Source organism: Scardinius erythrophthalmus, assembly GCF_964197995.2.
Source record: "Scardinius erythrophthalmus genome assembly, chromosome: 20".
In the NCBI taxonomy this organism is placed as follows: Eukaryota; Metazoa; Chordata; class Actinopteri; order Cypriniformes; family Leuciscidae; genus Scardinius; species Scardinius erythrophthalmus.
Window position 1 is genome coordinate 23,019,746 of NC_138240.1, and position 19,506 is coordinate 23,039,251.

Below are 19,506 nucleotides of genomic sequence, written 5' to 3' on the forward strand. Positions count from 1 at the left end.
ATTTTACTATAAATCTACTGTACGTGAAAAAAAAAAAATTCTAAAGACTTTATGGCTTCAACAAACTGAACCGGGATACATAGAAATGCAATAAAACCTATTCTTTGTTAATAAAACTTAACATAAAAACTTAATAAACAGCCATGTTTAGTGGCTAGATAGCGTGCCAGCCACGACAGGATGATAAAAGAATTACGGAGTTGTTTTTTAACAGGTTTGTAACGTTCAAAAGAACCGATTCGCAGAAATTAATTGGACTTGTCATCACTGGTGACTTCCGGTTTGTATTTTGTAGTTTGAGGAGTATTTGTTGAGAAGGATGTAAGTTAAGGAATTCGTCGTATTAAAATACACTTGTGGGTTAAAACATTAAGGTGCGTATTAAAATCGCGCATTTAAAATAAATAAATGCATTATTTCCACAATTTCTGTGCATTTTATTTCACTACAAAGTTCGGGAAAACTACATTTTCATACATCACGTGACTCCATTGGTCATGTGATTAGACTATCAGCTCAGCTGACATCACGACTTCATTTCTGCAAGGCGTGAGGAGGAAACGTGAGGATGTCTGTAAGGTAAGAGGATTATTTATAATTGTTAATGTTTAAAATAAGTTTCCGTCATTACTACTGTTTTCTGGGGTATATTGTGTTTGGTATGATCATTATATATTTTTTTCAAATTCAATTATTTTAAGTAATACTTGCTAAACGTTAGATGTTGGTTCGTTACATAGTCAGTGCTAAGATAAACGTGTTGAAATATTTTTCTGTGATTTATTTTTTCATTTGTTTCTTGGCAGAAAAATGCAAGTGACCTTTGGTTGGGTTTTTGCGCTTTGTTCCAGAGCAGGGGGTAAAATATAATGGCGTCTATTTTTATCGACAAAGACCCATTTATGCTGTAAAAAAAAAAATATATATATATATTATATATAAAATACTATTTGGGGGACGTAATTACCTTTTTGTTAATTGATTATTTTGTGATTTGATATGATTTCTTACTAGTGTAGGATGAAACCATTGTGACATGCTGTTGTGCGTTTTATTAGAATTTTTTTTTTTTTTTTTTTTTGCTTTTCTAAGTCTTCCATACACTCACTATCCCCCATCGCAGTCCCCATCCAGAGTACCAAGTTTATGAAGGATAATTAAATAACAGTTTCAGCAAAAACAATTCCTCGCTGCTGACATGACAAAATCAAATACTTCTTAAATGTCAAAATTTATTTTTAACGGTATTATGTCAGCAAAAAGGAACTGTTTTTGCTGAAACTGTTATTTAATTATTAAGTATTGAGGAACTGTTTTTGTGGAAGCTGCAAGTTGTTTATTCGTCCCTCATCTGAAAAATATTGCAAATGTTTCAGTGCATTAATTCATTGGAATTTAATTATTATTTAAATGCAACATTTTTGCAGTAGCAGAAGTCCTGCAATTTCTAGGATGCAAATCAAATTTGTAAACGTGCATAAATTGCCATTAGTTTAAAAACAAGTTTTTAAAAGGAAACATTTTTCATATTCACAGTCCTTTGTCATAGTCTCAGTTCTTTGGACTGTACTGTATAGATGCCAAAAGACACTCAAATATCGATCAAACATTATCAGAAATCACGAGCGTAGCGGAAATGTGTCGAGCTAAACATCAACTCAATTTTTTTTTTCTTGAAGAGCCTCTCATGACCATAAGCATAATAATTAAGCAAGATTCACTTAAAGCAAATGTCTCAGCACATGTGTTAAGGTTTTAATCTTTTCTCTGTCTTTCCTTCCATCCAGTGTTCAGCCTCTCCAGTGGACCTCTGACTGCAAGGACCCGAAGTGAGTAAATCCTGTCTCAAACTGAATGTGCCATTGCAATCTTGTTGGCTCACAGACGTGAAGAATGGTGTCCCTGTCCCATTTGCCTTTTTTTATTTATTTTTTTTTATTCAGAAGGGTGATAGACTACTTCATTTCATCACCATCACTGGAACTGTGACTTTGTATCTTAGATATGAATCAGTCTTCACTGCCGTTACCTGACCTGTCTGCTTTGCAATCTACAACACACAGACTTTAGACTTTAGACCGCTCTCTTATCCCTGATGTGTAAGAGTATAGTTTATTGTGTCGAGTGTGACTCTTTGTGAACTGAGCTACATTTCCAAACAAATGAATCTGTTTTTGTGTCTTTATTTTCCAGTAAAAGTACTTGAACATCCTCAAAACCACATACCTGTACATATACATGAAAAGCAAAATTATGTAATGTAATGAGACTATAAGAATATATCTAGTTTTTTGGCAAATCATTTATTCCTTGACACCAAATTTTGTTATTTTTAATACATTTAACAAACAAAAATGATCCCAGCAGAAGCAGCTTGTTTATATACGATTATAGAGGTTATTAATATTTTGAATTTGTAATTTTGTTGTGTATTGTGTACTGCTTTAATTTATAATATTTCAGTTTTAGTCTACTTTAGCTTCAACTTATTTCAGTTAGCTGCTAAAGCAACAATTCAGTATTTTTCATTTCTTTTTTTCCCTAATATCTATAAGAATCTTTATTGGCGTTGTATGCTCAAAGTAGTACAAACCAACGAAATGGAGTTAGCAGCTCTAAAAAAGATGCAGAAAACAATAAATGATAATACATAACTAGTATAAATAAAGAATAAAATAAACAATATAAATATAATTTAAACAACACACAGTATAAACAGTCGTGCAACCACAGTATAGCGTTGTTGAAAGTTAGAAAGTGCAAGAAAGAGAGTACTTTAGTATTGTATTTTAATTTCAGCTTTATTTCAATGAACAAAAATGATTTTTAATGGATATATTGTCTGAAAACAAGTCTTAATATAACCCTTTATATACCCAATATAACCTTTACACAATTCTGCTTCACAAGTTTTTGTGGTTTAAGGATGTTTATATATTAGAGTGAAAGTATATACTGCTAATTGCTATATTTTGAAGGTTGATTTGGATTATTCTTCTCTTTTACAGTTTTGATGGCATTATCTTAATAACCCAAAGTTATGAGCAGCTTCCTGATGAACTGGAGTGTTTGAAAGCACCATTACAGGACTACAGCGCTGTGAGTTCAACACCACACACATCTAACCAGCCCTGAGTTATATTTCTCTTGCTCACTTCTGTCACTCTTCTCATGCAGGTGGACTGTTGCTTCGGGGAAGAGGTCGTGGTTGTCAAGGCCCCTGGTCTCCCTGGAAACAGACTGTTGTTTGCCTCCACCGGTCCAGTGAATCGGGACTATGATGATATCAGGCGGTTCAGTGATGCTGCTGCTAATGGCATTAAGAGGTGCCTATGCAAACATGATGCGTGACGATCATCTTGCATCCTCTGAAAACAACATTGTGTCTTTAATGTTCATGTCCTTGGCCTGTTGTCCTTCGAGGACATATTTCTGTGTTTGAAGAAGGCTTTTACTCATCTAAAGGTTTTGTTTCATTGATCTGAATGATTTTTGATCATATAGGGCTCTGAAAACTGGCATGCAGCGCCCTCTGCTGGTTTGTCCCCAACACAACAGCTATGCAAAAAACACCCTGGCAGCCGTGCTAGGAGCCCTGCAAATTCTCTACATGGTAAGAAGCGTTGTTTTTGTTTTCATTTTACATTTTTAATATTTACTTACTCATCAAATCATCAAAATAGACACATATGTGACCCTGGATCACAAAACCTTAAGTTTTAAGTCGCACTGGTATATTTGTGGCAATAGCCATTGCATGGGTCAAAATGATCGATTTTTCTTTTATGCCAAAAATCATCAGGATATTAAGTAAAGATCATGATCCATGAAGATATTTTGTAAATTTCCCACCTTAAATATATATAAAAAAAGTATTTTTGTGAGTGGATGCAGCACAATCGCCAATAGAAATGGACAACTTTAAAAGCGATTTTCTCAATATTTCGATTTTTCTGCACCCTCAGATTCCAGATTTTCAAATAGTTGTATCTAGGCCAAATATTGTCATATCCTAACAAACATAATATCAATGGAAAGATTATGTATTCAGCTTTCAGATGATGTATAAATCTCAATTTGAAAAAAATTACACATAAGATTGATTTTGTGGTCCAGGGTCACATATTAAAAATTCAGTTTACCCCAAAATGTACATAGACTTCCTATTATGCTAATTTAAAGGTTCCTAATTTTGCCCTACAATAGGTTTACAAGCATCCGAGGTCTAAAACACTTATTTTCTCATAATATACATTGCACGTGACCTCACTTCCCAAAGAGTCTGAAAATAACTTGTTCGAAGATTCATGCCCAGTTCGCCTACTTATACTGTGCCCTTAAAGTATGTACTATTTTTGTGAAGAAAAAATCCATTCTTTTGAGTGTGTAGCAAAAAAGTAGACAAGCTTTGGGACATACTACTTCGTCATCTTTAACGGACATCTCTGCCGCTTAGTTACGTCCATCCTGTCAGCGTAAACTGCCCTGTCATCATCTTGTCACAGTTAAAATCCTCTATTCAGTTTAATTTAAAGCAACACTAAGTAACATTTTTTACCTTTAAAATAATGTTTCCAAAATGGTTTCAGTGGTTCATCAAGTCGTAACAGGGTGAAAGGCACTCCTGGATTCGCTTTGCAGCCCTATATCTGCTATAACCGCGCTATGCAAATTTGCCAAACCGGGTCGCGTTTCTGTAGTTCGAATGAGACTTGCTTTACGTCAAGCGTTACAATAGTCATTATTTAGTTTTTCTTCATTTCTGATGTCGCAATACATCAAGACAATAACTCAATTTATCATATCTATTTTTCAGACCTTTTACATTAATAAACAGCTTTTATAACACCCTAAATGAAAGGTATACCTGAAAAACATAATGTGGGCACCTAAAGCTGCAATAAAAAAAAAAAATATATAAATATTAGATGAAGAAATTAACGGTGAAACTTGAACGAGACTTAGAAATGTTGCCACTGCAACTAACTGAAATAAAATGTTTAATTTCAATGAGTAAAACTGAAATTAAAATAAATTCAAGCCAAATAGAAATATAAAAAACTAACAAAATTACTAAAACTAAAATAATAAATACTAGTAAAACTAAACTAACACTAGATCTTATAGAACTAATGCCCTATCTGTTCTTTAGTTTTAGACCTTAATGCTTGTCAGTACCAGCGTAACCTACTGTAGTTAATATCTGTGTGGTCAGCCTCTAGAGGTGAGGGAGTCCAAGCCGTCCCCCGGTCATAAGGTGTCGATTCTGGGCATCTGGGCGAAGAACCAGACTGAGGGAGTCGCCATTACCGAGATGGCCACTGCTCTGGAGAGCGGCAGGTATGAGTGTGTGTACTTTACTGTGTTCTCAGGAGCATCATTTTGACTTTTTGTACAATAAGCAATAAAAAAATATCCTTTGTGTATAATGCAGGTTTGTCTGTCGTGATATCGGCGGCTCTGACCCAGAGCGCATGGCTGCCCCGCGTGTCTCTGAGTATGTTCAAGCTGTCTTCAAAGATAGTCCTGTGACGGTGAGTCTTTGAGTGAACGTTCAATAGAGTTTTAAGCTGTATCTCGTGTCAGTAAGCATTGGCATGCTTCATTCATCTCCATGTGTTTCTTAGGTGACTGTAGTGAGTAATTTGAATACTCTGGAGAAGGAGTACCCCTGTTTGGCTGCAGTCAACCGCTGTGCTAACAGTAAGAGCACAGTTTAATATGGAATATGTGGAAATTATATCCAATTAATATAATATGGGTTTAATTTACAGACAAATTTCAGCAAATGGATTCTAAACACAACTTGTTTCAGATCAGTTAAAGCCAAAACTAGATCCCTAAAGTACTGATCCAGAACCAAGTCTGATAAAAAAAAAGAGAAAAGTGCAGTATGTATTTATAAATTATTCATAATAACATTTTATTTCAAACACTGAATTTGTTTAATTTTTCCAAAAGCAGAGAAAAATATATAATTTATTATTTTAATTTATTTTTTGAAAGAAATTGATCATTTTACTCAGCAAGGATCCATTAAATTGATCAAATAAAGACATTTATAATGTCACAAAAATTCTATTTCAAGTAAATGATGTACTTTTAAACTTTATATTCATTTTAGAATCTTTAAACTTTATATTCATTTTAGAATATATATATATATATATATAAGAAACACAACTGGTTTTGACATTGATAATGTTTCTTAATCACCAAATCAGCATATTAGAATGATTTCTGAATGATCATGTGACACTGAAGACTGGAGTAATGATGGTGAAAATTCAGCTTTGTCATCACAGGAATAAATTACATTTTAAAATGTATTCAAATAGAAAAGTCACTTTAAATAATAATAATATTTCACAACATTACTGTTGCTGTAGTTTTTGTTCAAATAAATGCAGCCTTGATGAGCATAATGGAATTTTAATGTTTACAATATCTTTTTACATTGTCAATAAAAGTAAGATGTGGTTATTGTTGAGCCCATTTTCACCTAGTACAGTGGAAGTAGGATGAGGTATGAGGCCATAAACCATAAGACCATGACCCAAACCAAGAGTCCATCCCTGGATCTCATTAGTGATTGTGTTCTGTAAAGTGCTAAAAGGCTGATGTTTCTTCTTCAGCTGTGCCGCGTCATCAGGCCAGAGTGATCAAACTGCTGTACTCTGGAGAAGGACCCATTCAACAGACTCTCATGGTGGTTGGCAAGGTAATATTTCGGTTCACTGTATCTGGACACCCAGGACAGAGCATTTTCCAGTCCATATGAACGTTGTATGTTGTTTCAGGGCATTACGTATGACACCGGTGGAGCTGACATCAAGGCCGGTGGAGTCATGGCTGGAATGCACAGGGATAAATGCGGATCTGCTGCTGTTGCTGGATTCTTCCAGGTACTGGTCCCACACACACCTGCTCGTGTTACTGACGGTCAGACAAATCTTAGAGACTAATATCATTGTTGTTTTAGATCTTAGCCAAACTGAAGCCCAAACACCTGAAGGTTGTGGGTGCGATGGCCATGGTGCGGAACAGTGTCGGGTCTGGTAAGCAACTTTGTCTGCATGTGTTTACCAGTTTGGGTGTCTGTTACTTAGTCTTTTTTGTTTTTTTTTACCCTTTGACAGATTGTTATGTGGCGGACGAGTTGTTGGTGTCTCGCGCTGGTCGTAGAATCCGAGTTGGAAACACTGATGCTGAAGGAAGAATGGTCATGGTGGACTTGCTGTGTGAGATGAAGGAGCAGGTACACACATATATCAGCATATAGAATTAGGGTTGGGTATCGTTTGGGTTTTTTCCGATACCGGTGCCAAATCGATACTTTTAAAAAAAGAGAGCCTCAAAACGATGGTGAATGACATTAAAGAACGGCTTTTTTATTGAAAAAAAATAAATAAAAAATTCTTACAATTTAATATATTAAAATTTTAGAGTAAATTTCTAAATATAAGTTGTCTAAATACAAAACACAACAAATTTACATAACAAATACACAATAAAACCTTAGCCACCTGACCCATATACAATAATTCAACACTAAAAAACACTACAGTATACTAATAACAGCAAAGTAGTCTGTTTAAATGTCAGCCATTCTTTTCACATTTTTTGCCTTTTCTGGCCAAATACACCTCTCCTGACTTACGCCTGTTTCACACATACTCCATTTGCAGTGTGTATGTGGAGCAGGAGCAGCACGTGCTATAGTGCTTTCACATATGATTCGTTTGCAGTGCGTAACTGATCCGTGGCTGTACCATAAACACATACTCACTATTTTTATTTCAGATCTAGAAGTTATCAGCAACTTTTATTAAAAAAAAAAGTTTTGTCAGCATTGCCATTCTCTTTGTACACTTACACTCTTTAATAGACGTATTCACGTTTAAAAACCATTTAAACAACAAATTATTTAATGCATTATATCATAAATTTGAATTTTATCAGTTGATGATCACGCGATCTGAACCTTCTAATCATACCGGTTTGAACCATTTCAACCGACAGCTGAGGCATTTAAGTGACACCGAAATGAGGCACCAAAATCTGCGTTTTGATTCGGCCCAGTTACTTGCGTACCGGTTCCATATCGGTAGGCTTGGGTATCGAGTATCGAGTATCGATTGGAACCGGGACTAGCTTTGCGATTTTCCCGGAATCGTTCAAAAGTTTAAATTTCGATTCCTAGTTTCGATTCACAGTCCGCCGACCGGAAGAAGAAACCGCTGTCTAAGTTACCAATTTTATCATTTCTAGCCCTATTCTGAACTGAAGTAACTACTTAGCTGCTAATCGATTTCAAACTGCCAAATGTTAACTCGCTGAACACTGACAGCTGTAGCTTACTTCCCCACATTAGTTAAACATTTGTAAACCGTAACGTAAACACGACATGGTAAATGCGTGTATTACTAGCTCAGGTGTAAGCGTATATGGATTGTTATGCTAAACTGCGAACCGATATATTTTATAAGACGCTGTGTAGGGCTGTCACTTTACGTTCGAAAATCGATTGCACAATCGATCGGACCAACCAATGCAAGTTTCGAAAACGAAAATAGGGAATCGATTTTAACGGTCTTTTCTCGGAGCGCGTCCAGCTCGTCATGTTATGCCCGCAGCGAACGCGCGTCATTTGCAACTGCAGGCTCTGACAAACACGCATAACAGCAAATGATCCTTCTGCATAATGTGTCTCTTTTTACTACAAAACTGTGAATTTTCCCGGTATTCAGACAGTCTCATGCATTCAGATACAGATTCGGGCTACGGTCTACAATCGCCTACGTAGACGAAATTTGTTTGACATTTCCCAGATAGCACACGTACGTGTGCTATCTGGGAAATTATTGCTTATTGCTTTTCGAGAATGTTGCACTAGTCATTGTGCGCGAAACTTCTCGCCAATAAATTATCAGAAATATTGCTGACTTGTGCACGTCAGGCGCGGCGCGCCCTCTTTACGTTCGTCCTGTTAGTTGTCCGTGGATTTGCCCATATATGGCGTTTTATTTTTCAATTTTCGATTTTACAATCGATTCAATGAACACTTATGTCTCAAAAATCGAACAGGATTTTTTCACAAAAGTGACAGCCCTAACGCTGTGTGAGTTGCCTTATTAACTCACAGCGTCTCATAAAATGTATTCAGAGCAAACAACCCTGACGTTAAACCTTAAAAACCTACTTATATGATGTTTTCTTTTTCTTTGGTATCTTGCAAGTCGCAACCATATTCTTTCTTCCTCTGCTCGTCCATTTGAAAACTTCTGTTTTTGCGGTAGCTCTATATATTTCTATCACATTGCTGTCGAAGAGTAATTAGCCGGTGACGTGGATTCACTTATTGTAGAGTTAACGAAAGTCATCATGAGCATTGTAATGTTTGAAGCGACATCATAACAAATGTCAGTAGCTTGGAAAGATTTTAAAACGAGCGATTCATTCATAAATCCGTAAGATCTTACCTTCACGTTCTGAAAATACAAACCGGAAGACAGAACACAACGAGCCCTGCGCTGAAATGGGGCGGAGCTACATAAGGTCTATAACAGTGAAAACAAGGAAAGCTGGAAAATTCCATCAATGGCATGGAAACAGTTAAATATGACATTTATCCTTTTTGGATGTCTGGACATCTCGTGTTTGTTTCTCTAGGCGTTGCGGGAGGTGTCTCCTCATCTCTTCACTATTGCCACTCTGACCGGACATGCTATCAGAGCCATGGGGCCGCACTATTCCGTGAGTACTTGAACATCTTCATCCCGCATCAGTGCTACTGTGACCGCTTTCATTTCAACCGTGTCCCTCTCCATGTGTCCCTGTAGATCATAATGGATAACGGTGCTGCTCAACGCTCTGGGAACGCTCTGCAGTGGCAGAAAGGTAAGAATAGCTAAGACCGTTTTGTTTTTGTTTCCATCAACGTAGTTTGATTCGTCTGAAATCTGTCTGTGTGGCAGCGGGAGAGGTGCTGGGAGACATGTTTGAGGTGTCCACTATCCGTCGGGATGATTATGATTTCCACAAAGGGAAGTCCGAGTATGAGGAGATCCTGCAGTCCAATAACCTGCCTTCATCTGCCACACCACGCGGACACCAGGCACCCAGCGCATTCCTCATCATGGCTTCTGGACTGGATAAGGTAGATGCGCACACACACACACACACACACTCGCCTAAGGTTTTAGCGTTAAGAGAACTATGGGGAAAAACCTTATTCCTGATGTAATATCAGTTTAGGATGTATTAGCTCTTTCTCCTTCGTTATTTATGACACATTATCCACTTCCCCTCTGGGGGTGTTTGACGAGATCTCTTGCCACGAGATCTCGCGATACCAAAACGTGATGATATTTCTCGTCGAAGTGAAAGCTGTCTTGTGATATCAGCATGAGTTGAGTTTGTGGCAAAACCTTGCTGTTTGCTTCGGTTTCCAAAAACGTGCATTTGGGAAGGCATATAAAGTCTGACACACTTCGTTTCATTGCAAAGTGTTGCGCTGTTAGCATTTACATGCGTGGAGCGTCTCAAACTCCATCTTTGCGTATGCTGTGAGTTTTGAGTTGGCCATAACGGTTATCTGGGAACACAACATGCGCCATATTTCCCCAGATTCGTAATAGAAATCATTTATAACCCTACGCCAACACAGGAGAATACATCAAAATGTTTCTAAATATACAAATTGCTGTTCATCCCGATTTCAAAATAAAAGTTTAAACCCTTGCTCTGAGTTTGCGCGTTTTAACGTCCAAATGTTCTTGTTCAAGAAATGACGGTGGCTGTAGCATTTCTATCGTAAAGAAGTGAGCAAATATTAAATATTAAGTGGACATTTGAATTTGAATGCTGTTTGGCTAATATTAAACAAGGATTTGAACTGTAAAGTTTAACCACAACAGGCATTTGTTGTAAAAATGTACATAAGTTGATTTATATTATATACAGCATATCACATTATGTGTTTAACAGTGTTGTTCAATAAAACCGTTTGATTTCTTGCTTTTGAACCAATTATAATTGCCTCATTGTTATTCTATATGTTTAAGTAATTTTAAAGGCTATTAAGATTATCGGATTACTCGATTAATCATCAAAATAATCTATTACCAAAATAATCATTAGCGACAGCACTAGATTAGTTAAAACATTTCAAAATGCACTTTCATTGTTTTGCTTTTTGTGACTTTCAGTCGGATAAAAGATAATTTTCCAGTCATATATTTCGTCATTGAAGGATAGTTCACCCAAAAATGAAAATTGTCATTTGCTCTCCCTCAAGTTGTTCCAAACCTGCATGACTTTTTCTTCTGCCGAACACAAAAAAAGATATTTTGAAGAAAGTCGGTAACCAAACGACTGATGGACTCCATTGACTTCCATAGTAGGAAAAAAAAATACTATGGATGTCAATGGGGACCAGCAACTGTTTAATTACCAACCTTCTTTAAAATATATTCTTTTGTGTTCAGCAGAAGAAAGGAAATCATACAGGTTTGGAACAACTTGAGGGAGAGTAAATGATGACAGAATTTTCATTTTTGGGTGAACTATCCCTTTAAAAGTGGTTAAAATATTCTCTCGTCTCGTTCTTGTGAACCCACGTATCAAACATTTAACTGCATATAAATCAAAACTGCCTTAACGAAACAATGACATTTTTAGCATGCGAAGTCTTTGACAAAAATACCATTTTCTCAGCTTTTTGTTCAAAACGTTACCAACATTAAAGTGTTGATAAAAAAGAATGAAAGAATTTAGTTTTTTGTTCATGTTATCATACAATAAAACATTATGGGGGCCATGCAAGTTTTGTGAATATATGATAAAAAAATGGCGCTGTCTGGCAACCTGAAAATAAAACGCTGGTGGCGAAGAGTTAAAATCTTAACCCTTTTGTAAAAATACATATGATAACCATCTACACATTTCCCCCGCAGCATGGAGTGGACTCGGAAAAACCTCTGCCTTACTCCCACATCGACATTGCTGGATCCAGCGGCCCTTTCCCTGGGGTCCCGACAGGAGCCCCAATACTTGCCATGGCGGCAAAATACCTGCAGCTCTAAACATACATCCAATGATTTTCTGTTCCTTCGTGAATTCAATCATTTCCGTCTTGTGCCATTTCTTAATTAATGGCTTTCTTATCTGCTCCGTCTGACACAATGTGGCCAAATAATGGCACTTTTATCCTTCCATTATGAACGCCATCCATCTTTATCATTTTATCGCTTCATATATATTCATCTCTTCACGTCCTAAAAAAACCTATATGCTGCTCTCTCATACACCAAAATCATCTTATCACATTTTTATCATTTTGAACCCGTGCTGGTTTTCTGTATCGGATTAATTAACCAAAGCAGAGTTTTATTTCCGTTCTTACCCAGTAGCCTTACAGTTTCTCAGTTGAGCCAGTGATTTTGATATTGAATTGCATCTGTGACTTTGTTTGGTAATACTGTTGGAAGAATGTTGCATATCGTGTAACCGCCCATTTTGTATGTAATCAAAATATGAGAATAAAAGCATTTTGGCAAACAAAAGGAACATGTTGCCCTTTGTATCCAACTGGAAGTCCAGTTTAGCTGTGACCATAAGAATAAATGTCTCTGTGAATACTGAATAGAATATGATTTGAAAGTTTGTGAAATGCCTAATTAAAATGTGCATCTAAAATGTTTTCATTTACTATTTTTTTGTTTGTTACTAAACCCTCCTGTTACCCTCAAATCTACCAACATCTTTTACCCACTGGGGTCAATTTGACCCCACCAATTTAAACCCCACAATTTGATTTTTTCCCCAAAGGTTTAAGTCAGGTACTTTATGTTTCTTTGTTGACTACTTAAATAGCCCTTTAAATAAAACACCACCAACCCCCCACCCCCACCCCCACCCCCACCCCTTATACATCCAGAATACCTATTGCACGACTATGGACAAATTAGCAAATCACTATAAAATGTCACTGATTTATCTAAAATTCAAAAATTATATATATTTTTGGTGTTTTAATAGCTATTTATTTATTATATTATACAATATATTTTATCAAGGATAGGTTTGGGGTCAATATGACACTCCCATTGATAGTCTCAGGATGCCTCACTGTTGGCACGACACAGGACTCATGGTAGCGTTCACCTTTTCTTCTCTGGACAATCGATTTTCCAGATGTTCTAATCAGATACATTAACTTTGCACCAGTCTTCTGCTGTCCAATTCTTGTACTTCCTGCAAAATTTCAGCCAATATTTGATGTTTTTATTGGAGAGAAGTGGCTTCTTTGCTGCCCTTCTTGACACCAGGTCGTTGTCCAAAAGTCTTGGCCTCGCTGTTTGTGCAGATGCTCTCACACCCACCTGCTGCCAATATTGAGCAGTTCTGCACTGGTGGTGACACGATTCCCTAGCTGATTCCTCAGGAGAAGTTCCTGGTACTTGCTGGACACTCTGGGACATCCTAAAGCCTTCTTCACTGCAGCCGAACCTCTATTCTTGAAGCTCTTGATGATCTGGTAAATGGAGGCCATTTTGATGCAAAGATGATCCTCCATCTTTCTTTGGAGGAAACCATTGCTAACAGAAGAACACAATGATTGGAAGCACTTCTTCCTTCCTTATAGCAATCATGTGCTGATGATATGATTAGTAAAATGATGTTAGCTGGTAATTTGGTGCCAAGGACAAAAACAGTGAAATTTGGGGTTTTGTGATAAAGCTTTTTGAAATGATGTAAAATGCCACTGATCACTCTGCACAATAATCTAGAAAAATGTGAATCAACATCATAACAACTGAAGCAGCAAAAATTTCAAATTTGGCCACAGCTGTACCCTGTCATTCAAGTGGGAAGTGTCCGGTCTAACAAGGTGATGTTGGTGGCGCATCCGCTGTTCAGCTCCCGCAAAAGGTCCACGTACTCGTAGGAGATGCCCAGTTGTTGTAGGGCGAGCAGTACGGCATTGATCTCTATGCTGTCGAAGGCTTTCTCGTAGTCTATGAAGGCCAGTACCAAGGGCATCTTGTACTTCCGGCAGCGTTCGAGCAGTTGGTTCAGCACGTGGATGTGGTCCATTGTGCTGTAGCCAGACCAGAAGCCGGCCTGTTCGGGTGGCTGTTGTTCGTCCAACTACCTGGCTAATCGGTTGTACAGCACCTTGGTGAAGACCTTGTACACGGTCGGCAGGAGCCAGATTGGCCGATAATTCCTCAGCTGTTCGCGGTCACCCTTCTTGTACAACAGCACTGTCTTGGCCGTCTTCCATTGATCTGGTGTTCTTTTCTGCGCCATGTAGCGGCTGAAACGGCTGGCCAATGCTGCCCACAGCATCGGTCCACCCTCTTTGAGCAGCTCGGCCTCGATTCCGTCCAGCCCTGGCGCCCGGTCTTTCTGGATGTTCTGGATCGCATGCCTGACCTCACTGGTCAACACTGACGGGATGGCTGGTATGGCGTCGTCCTGCATTTCGGGCGGGTCGACTGGTGTCTTGCTGGCGAATAGGTCCGTATAGAACCCCAAAAAAACCCCAAAAAACTTTGCTAAGAGGTAATTTTCAATTGAGAAAGAGCATAAAGAGAGAGCTCACAAAGCACAAAGAGAAATGGTTTATAAGGCTTCTGTGGAAGCTTTCATACATTTGCTCCTCCCCTATATTATGTTTTCCCCTCCCCCACGGAACAAAATATCAAAGTTTTTGCAAGAATTATGTTTTCCCTTCCCTGGAAATATATAATTGGCACTGGAAATATCTAATTTCTTGTGAGAATTATGATTCCCCCCTCCACTATATCGTGTGAACTATCAGTGGTTCTCGCAATACTTCAAGTAGGCCTATATGGTAATGTCAGGTTAGGGCCCTAAAGCAGAGGGAAGGTTTTTGAAGATCATAAAATCTCAACTTATAATGACCTCAATATCATCCAGAATAAATGTGGGATTTGTGCCTAATCACCAATGTGTGAACAACAAAAAAAATTATATTTCTTATATGTTTTATACAGCAAAATGAGCCTGGGGTCAAATTGACCCCAAAGAACACCGATGCTACAAAAGTACGTACAGAACATTGAAAACCTATCATCATGTTAATTTTATGTTTACCCAGTTGTCCCCATTAAATTAGGAAAAGTCTTTAAATTTGAAGCAAAAAAATTTTTTTAAAGTATGTATTTTGAGACGTTAAACACTGAATGGGGTCAAATTGACCCCAAAGGTAATAGGAGGGTTAAGGTTTAATTAGTTAACATTAGTTAAAATTAACTAATGATAAACAAGCCATGTACTAAATGTTAATTTTAACATGGATGTGAATATTTTTATTAACTAACATTAACAAAGGTTAAATAATAAATGCTGTAAGAATATTGCTTATTGTTAGTTCATGTTAATGCACGACGGTGTAATTTACTTCTGGGTAAAGATGGGATCAATCAAATACAATAAACGTACAAATATTACTAATATAATATATAATATAATATTATATTATAAATTTTCTAATACTATTATTTGATGACAACAATACATCTGGAAAACAAAATATACATTTCTGCTTTTTTTCTTTTAAACAAAAAACTAAGCCGTACCCTTTTTTAAATTTCGAAACGTGCAGATTCGAAATATTCGAAATATTTCAAATTATTGAATGATTTTGTGTTTTAATGTTATATGAAATGTTACCATTAGTTATTTTCTCAATTTATGTCATTATCATGAAGAGATAATAAAAAGAAAATGTAGGGCGATAAGTGTTCACCCACCCAGATCAGCAGAATCATCAGCAACCACGATCAACCGATTCATCACCCATCAATGTGATTCAATAGGATGTCAAGTGTCGCTCACAGCCTGATCGCCCTACACTACTGCAGAATGCGCGCGGCAGATTTACAGTGAGGAAAATAAGTATTTGAACACCCTGCTATTTTGCAAGTTCTCCCACTTAGAAATCATGGAGGGGTCTGAAATTGTCATCGTAGGTGCATGTCCACTGTGAGAGACATAATCTAAAACAAAAAAATCCAGAAATCACAATATATGATTTTTTAACTATTTATTTGTATGATACAGCTGCAAATAAGTATTTGAACACCTGTCTATCAGCTAGGATTCTGACGCTCAAAGACCTGATACGGCGCTGATCCACTTGTCCGACACGACTGTCGCATGGTGTCGCGACGCCTCCCTACATTGGTACGTTGATGGGCGTTTATCGCTGCGGGCGTGGTTTTAACCGAGCGGGAAATGTAGCGTATTAGTGCAGAGGACCTGCGAGAGACTTCCCTCCGTCTCCATATGCTCTACTTCTATTGGATAGACGCGTCGCGTCTAACGGAATTCATTTGCATAAAGATGGGCATCGGCCAGTTTTTTGACGCGCAGCAATTTTTCAAATGAAGCGCCGCCTTCCCTGAATGCTTTGTGGGCGCGACACAAGTGTCGCACGGACAAGTGTATCAGCGCCGGTAGTCTGCCTTTAAAACGTCCACCTCCACTCCATTTATTATCCGAAATTAGATGCACCTGTTTGAGGTCGTTAGCTGCATAAAGACACCTGTCCACCCCATACAATCAGTAAGAATCCAACTACTAACATGGCCAAGACCAAAGAGCTGTCCAAAGACACTAGAGACAAAATTGTACACCTCCACAAGGCTGGAAAGGGCTACGGGGAAATTGCCAAGCAACTTGGTGAAAAAAGGTCCACTGTTGGAGCAATTATTAAAAAATGGAAGAATCTAAACATGACTGTCAATCTCCCTCGGACTGGGGCTCCATGCAAGATCTCACCTCGTGGGGTCTCAATGATCCTAAGAAAGGTAAGAAATCAGCCCAGAACTACACGGGAGGAGCTGGTCAATGACCTGAAAAGAGCTGGGACCACCGTTTCCAAGGTTACTGTTGGTAATACACTAGGACGTCATGGTTTGAAATCATGCATGGCACGGAAGGTTCCCCTGCATAAACCAGCACATGTCAAGGCCCGTCTTAAGTTTGCCAATGACCATTTGGATGATCCAGAGGAGTCATGGGAGAAAGTCATGTGGTCAGATGAGACCAAAATAGAACTTTTTGGTCATAATTCCACTAAACGTGTTTGGAGGAAGAAGAATGATGAGTACCATCCCAAGAACACCATCCCTACTGTGAAGCATGGGGGTGGTAGCATCGTGCTTTGGGGGTGTTTTTCTGCACATGGGACAGGGCGACTGCACTGTATTAAGGAAAGGATGACCGGGGCCATGTATTGCGAGATTTTGGGGAACAACCTCCTTCCCTCAGTTAGAGCATTGAAGATGGGTCGAGGCTGGGTCTTCCAACATGACAATGACCCGAAGCACACAGCCAGGATAACCAAGGAGTGGCTCTGTAAGAAGCATATCAAGGTTCTGGCGTGGCCTAGCCAGTCTCCAGACCTAAACCCAACAGAGAATCTTTGGAGGGAGCTCAAACTCCGTGTTTCTCAGCGACAGCCCAGAAACCTGACTGATCTAGAGAAGATCTGTGTGGAGGAGTGGGCCAAAATCCCTCCTGCAGTGTGTGCAAACCTGGTGAAAAACTACAGGAAACGTTTGACCTCTGTAATTGCAAACAAAGGCTACTGTACCAAATATTAACATTGATTTTCTCAGGTGTTCAAATACTTATTTGCAGCTGTATCATACAAATAAATTGTTAAAAAATCATACATTGTGATTTCTGGATTTTTTTTTTTTTTTTTTTATTATGTCTCTCACAGTGGACATGCACCTACGATGACAATTTCAGACCCCTCCATGATTTCTAAGTGGGAGAACTTGCAAAATAGCAGGGTGTTCAAATATTTATTTTCCTCACTGTATATAGGGCAGACACAACCTGTTTTTCTCTTCGACGGTGACTGGAAATTCAAGCTGCGATTTTTCACGTTGGATATACTCACGCGATCAAATACAGATGTGTTAAACACGATAAGAACACAAATTCTACCTTTATTCGTTAAAACAGTCGGTATTTCCCACAATGATTCTGCTTTGCTATTGGCCCACGTCACGATTACTAAGCGCTGCTATTGGTGTATGTAATGTTTACGTCAAGATTATTAAGTAAGGTGAACGGAAAGGAACAGTTAAATTAACAATAAATTAACATCATGAGTTACATTTTATAAACAATATTGCCAAAATTCTTTCTGCCTGTCGGGCTTCAGCGGAGAAGCTGTTTAATCAACATTTATTCACGAGATCTTATCTCATCATGGTTTATGTATTTTTTTATGTTATTATTCCAATCTTATTGCCAGGGAAGCTGGATAGATTTGCTGTTTATTGATATTTTTTAAATGATATTTTATCAGTAGGAAATCGCGCTGAAGAAGTCTCGTTCTGAACACATCGCGATATTTGGCATCAGTTCACACGTGTGTCAGATGTTGGTAAGTAGTAAATCGACACTGTTTGATCTTATAGAGATCTACGGATAATAAGGGAGAAATTTGAATGCTTCTCACTAGATTTTGCAGCGATGTTATTATTTCTGTGGCGAATTCACATGCTTTCTTTACTGTAGCCTATCTTTGTGTCGCTTGATCAAGATCGGCTCGCGCTGCACTGTCTGACATTGGTCCAAACTGATAAACTGTCAGTGAAGCAGAAGCACAAATGATTATCGCATGATTGAGTTTGCCATTTGATGTTTGGCAGCGTTGTTGTGTTCGCGCCAGCGCGACTGCTATCTAAATTTTGGTCGGCAGGACCGAACCGAAAGCCAATAATGGTTCAATACGAATTATAATTTATTTCTGCATTTTCAGCATCATTACTCCAGTCTTTAGTGTCACATGATCCTTCAGAAATCATTCTAATATGATATATGAATAATGCTCAAAAAGCATTCATTGTTATCAATGTTGAAAACAGTTATTTACATTTTTTGGGATTTTTTGATGGATAGAAAGATCTTTTTATTTTTTGAAGAAAGCCTTTCTTTAAAGTGAATTTCGATTTGTATAAATTGTATCTTAATTTTAATCAATGTTTCATCAACCAGTTGCCTGGATTTAATAAATAAGGCAAATATAATATAATTACATTTGCTTACATTGCTCGATTACATTGCTCATGAACTGAAGAACTGAAGCTCGTGAACTGAAGGAGTCCAAACTGCCGTAGCCAAGGCGACATCTAGTGTATATATATATCTATGACTTTCTGCTTTTTTTCTTTTAAACAAAAAAACAAGCCACACCCTTTTTTAAATTTCATCTTTCATTCCGAAATAGAATAATGAATGAAACATTAAATTGAGTGTATGAAATGGCAAATGTAAATTATATAATTTAATTTTCATTTTGCAACAAATGTTGCATAAATGTAATGGAAAAATGTAAATTTAAATACAAATGCATTGCTATATTACATATTGCATTGTCATTTTGCATATTACATTTCAAATTGAATATTGCTACCCAAATGCTTCCACACTATCCTCACTTTTTCCTCA

The 19,506-nt window shown here is 37.7% G+C and overlaps 1 protein-coding gene across 1 annotated transcript; it reads left to right on the top strand.

The window, feature by feature from the left end:
- The first annotated feature begins 254 nt into the window (after nucleotides 1–254).
- On the top strand, nucleotides 255–12,706 carry LOC308681248 (putative aminopeptidase W07G4.4). Its single transcript, XM_081349957.1, has 16 exons — nucleotides 255–579; nucleotides 1,788–1,829; nucleotides 3,009–3,099; nucleotides 3,178–3,326; nucleotides 3,505–3,613; nucleotides 5,216–5,340; nucleotides 5,435–5,534; nucleotides 5,628–5,703; nucleotides 6,636–6,721; nucleotides 6,801–6,905; nucleotides 6,983–7,058; nucleotides 7,140–7,258; nucleotides 9,673–9,756; nucleotides 9,843–9,900; nucleotides 9,978–10,159; nucleotides 11,958–12,706. Exons 1-16 carry the CDS (start codon nucleotides 569–571, stop codon nucleotides 12,084–12,086), a joined length of 1,542 nt encoding a protein of 513 aa, XP_081206083.1. The 5' UTR covers nucleotides 255–568; the 3' UTR covers nucleotides 12,087–12,706.
- Nucleotides 12,707–19,506: the final 6,800 nt, after the last annotated feature.